Source organism: Psammomys obesus, unplaced genomic scaffold (genome assembly GCF_907164565.1).
Source record: "Psammomys obesus unplaced genomic scaffold, mPsaObe1.curated_primary_1811, whole genome shotgun sequence".
Lineage (NCBI taxonomy): Eukaryota > Metazoa > Chordata > Mammalia > Rodentia > Muridae > Psammomys > Psammomys obesus.
The window spans coordinates 3,410,412-3,413,071 of record NW_026585643.1 but is presented as its reverse complement, the minus strand read 5'-3'; the positions used below and the strand labels follow the sequence as shown (position 1 = coordinate 3,413,071).

At 46.4% G+C, this 2,660-nt stretch overlaps 1 protein-coding gene across 5 annotated transcripts in view; it reads right to left on the bottom strand.

Annotated features, from left to right (window-relative positions):
- Ift88 (intraflagellar transport 88) overlaps positions 1-2,660 on the bottom strand; it is a 91,754-nt gene continuing 89,094 nt past the window's right edge. For 4 of the 5 annotated variants that reach the window (XM_055616873.1, XM_055616843.1, XM_055616851.1 and 1 more), the window contains 2 exons: positions 810-920; positions 1-579 (listed from right to left, as the gene is read on the bottom strand). In XM_055616873.1, coding sequence (XP_055472848.1) covers positions 458-579; positions 810-920 — 233 coding nt within the window. In that variant the 3' untranslated portion in view covers positions 1-457. The remainder of the gene's footprint in view (positions 580-809; positions 921-2,660) is intronic. The other variant, XM_055616865.1, reaches the window with a different exon arrangement.

Genomic DNA, 2,660 nt, shown 5'->3' with positions numbered 1-2,660 from the left:
GTAGTTTCATGGTTTTTATTCCATAAAAATGGCAGCACAAATCCATCCTCACAGAAACAGAATACACTTTTAACAATGTACAAAATTTAAGTTTGGATATTTGATCCCAGGTTTAACATGAGCATTACTTTATAAGGCAACTTCTTCCTTTAGTAACTGACTTATTGGGCCAGGGAGAGCACAGTTGGAAAAGTGCTTGCCTTGCAGGAGGATCTGAGTTCAAGACCCAGAGCCTATTTAAAGAAAGCTGGGTGTGGTGGCAAATGCTTTTAAGCCTCAGCACCAGGGGAGCAGAGACAGGCAGATCCCTGGGTTACTGGCCAGCCAGCCTTGCCTGCATGGAGAGTTCCAGGCCAGAGAGACCCTGTCACAGATCAACAAAGATGATGGACAGTGCCTGAGAAACACCCGAAGCTGTTTTCAGGCCACACACACAAAGAGAATGCTGGAGTTTGTATTATTCTGGAAGCAAGTCATCTCCTAACTCTTCATCAGCAAAATCATCCTCGTCAATTCTTTTCTTGGCTGCGGTTTTTGGTCTTTCTATTTGAGGGCCCAGTGGATCCACGTAGGAGGCATCTAGGTTTCAAAAGAGATCACACCATTAGAGTAATAGAGAAAACAAGAAACTTGAAAGCAGTCTAACTCAGTGCAAACCCAGTGACTCAGAGTGAACAGAAATGCTCTTCCAAGTCTGTGACGTCAGTCTGCACGTCAGTTCTCAGCAGTCCCCAGGACACACTTGCCACCTCCCAGTCTTCGTCAGACCAGCTGTGCTGGAGGAGCTGGGCGGGGGGACCAGCACTTGCCTATTTCTTTGTTACTGCTACTTTCATAAGGCTCATCTGTCCCGGGCAAAGCTCTGAGCTTGGCACTCAGCCGTTCACTTTTACTACTGGCACTACTGTTCTGGCCACTGTCTGAAAACAAAAATAAAAATGCATTTGTTTAATACGCCGAGGGGTCATGACACCACATCTCACACCTCAAACCACAGTGCCTGCCAAGAAACAGGTGTGCTGTTTCCTCAGAAGCCAACTTCTGGGGAGAGAGTTCATGTTTGAAAGGGATCTCCTGTTGAAACTCTGAACACGTGGGAAATAGCACTCGAGCATCTGTGATCTGCAAATGTGCTTACCTAAGTTTCAGTTTTGTTTTTACACGGATTTATTTGTGTGTCTGTGTGCACTTGTATGTAGATGGTAGTCAGAGGACAATGTGTGGGAGCAGGTTCTCTCCTGCCAGGTGGACCCAGGGAACTGAACTCAGGTCATCAGCCTTGGTGACAAGTGCCTATCCCTCAGGTAGGCCATCTTGCTGGCCCTAGGTTTCAATTTTAAAGAAGTCATAGGAGCTGAGCAATTGCCCTGAGGGAAGGACAGATAGAACAGGCAAGACTAGCTTCGTCTCAAGGCTGGCCAGCGGCCTTGAAGGCACAGCACCAGCTGTGAGGCTGTTGTTCACGTGTTTCTGAGACAGGGTTTATGGAGCCTGGCTCAGGCTGTGCTTAAACTCACTTGGTAGCTGAGAGGCACCTGGATTTCTTACCTTCCTGTCCTCACTTCCCCAGTGCTGGGACTGTGTGTGTGACATCTCGCTGGGCTGTCAGCCTCTGGAAACTGTATTGTAGGCTGGTCATCTGAACCCAGGGTGGTTAGAAAACCTGTACCACGCAAGCACTCAACTCAAATTTTGGTCTTGAGTTCTTAATGAAAGCTTCATAATTGAAGCTGGAGAGGTGAGAAATGGCTCAGTGGTTACGAGCTCTTCCAGAGGCCCCAAGTGCATTCCTCAGTGCCCATGTGGAGTGGCTTACAACCACCAGTCCAAGGGATCTTGACTTCATGGAACACAGGTGACACACACACGCACATACCCATAAAAACATTAAGAAAATCTTTAAAAATTCTATTTCCCCTTTCCACTGACATTTCTTAATTAATATGTGGAATGAGTCTATGAGTATTATAAGTTAATTTGTACTTTCACTTTCTGGTAGAATGAAATCAATTCTCCACACAGAAGTAAGCGTAGGTCACTCGAAACTCTCATTGCACAGGCAGTTTTTTTGTCTTGTGTTTGAGACAGGATCTCTCTATTACATTGTTCTGGCTCTCCTGGAACTCAGTATGTACAGCAGGCTTGCTGTAAATTCCGATCCACCTGCGTCTACCCCTTGAGTGTTGGGGTTAAAAGCATGCTCTGCCTTGTGCAGTTTGCTGTAGACAGTTTGCTCCGGTGTTGTGAGACAGGGTCTCACAGCTTGGCTCATGATGCACCTGAGGGTGTGCTATGAATACCATCCAGCACAGACGGTTAAGAAACATGAATGAGTCTGAGTGGATTCCGTGCTTAAATAATAAAATGAAGGCGAGGAGATGGCTCAGTTGGTAAAGTACTTGCTACGTAATCAGAAAGACCTAACTCCACTCCCTAGAATCGACGTTTAAAAAGCCAGGATCGAAGCCAGGTGCGGTAGCATGTGTCTTTAGTCCCAGCACTTGGGACACAGAGGCAGGCAGATCTCTTAGTTTGAGGCCAGCCTGGTCTGCTCTACACAGCAAGTTCCAGGAAAGCCAGGGCTACACAGAGAAACCCTGTCTCTAAAAACTGAGAAAGAAAGAAAGAAAGAAAGAAAGAAAGAAAGAAAGAAAGAAAGA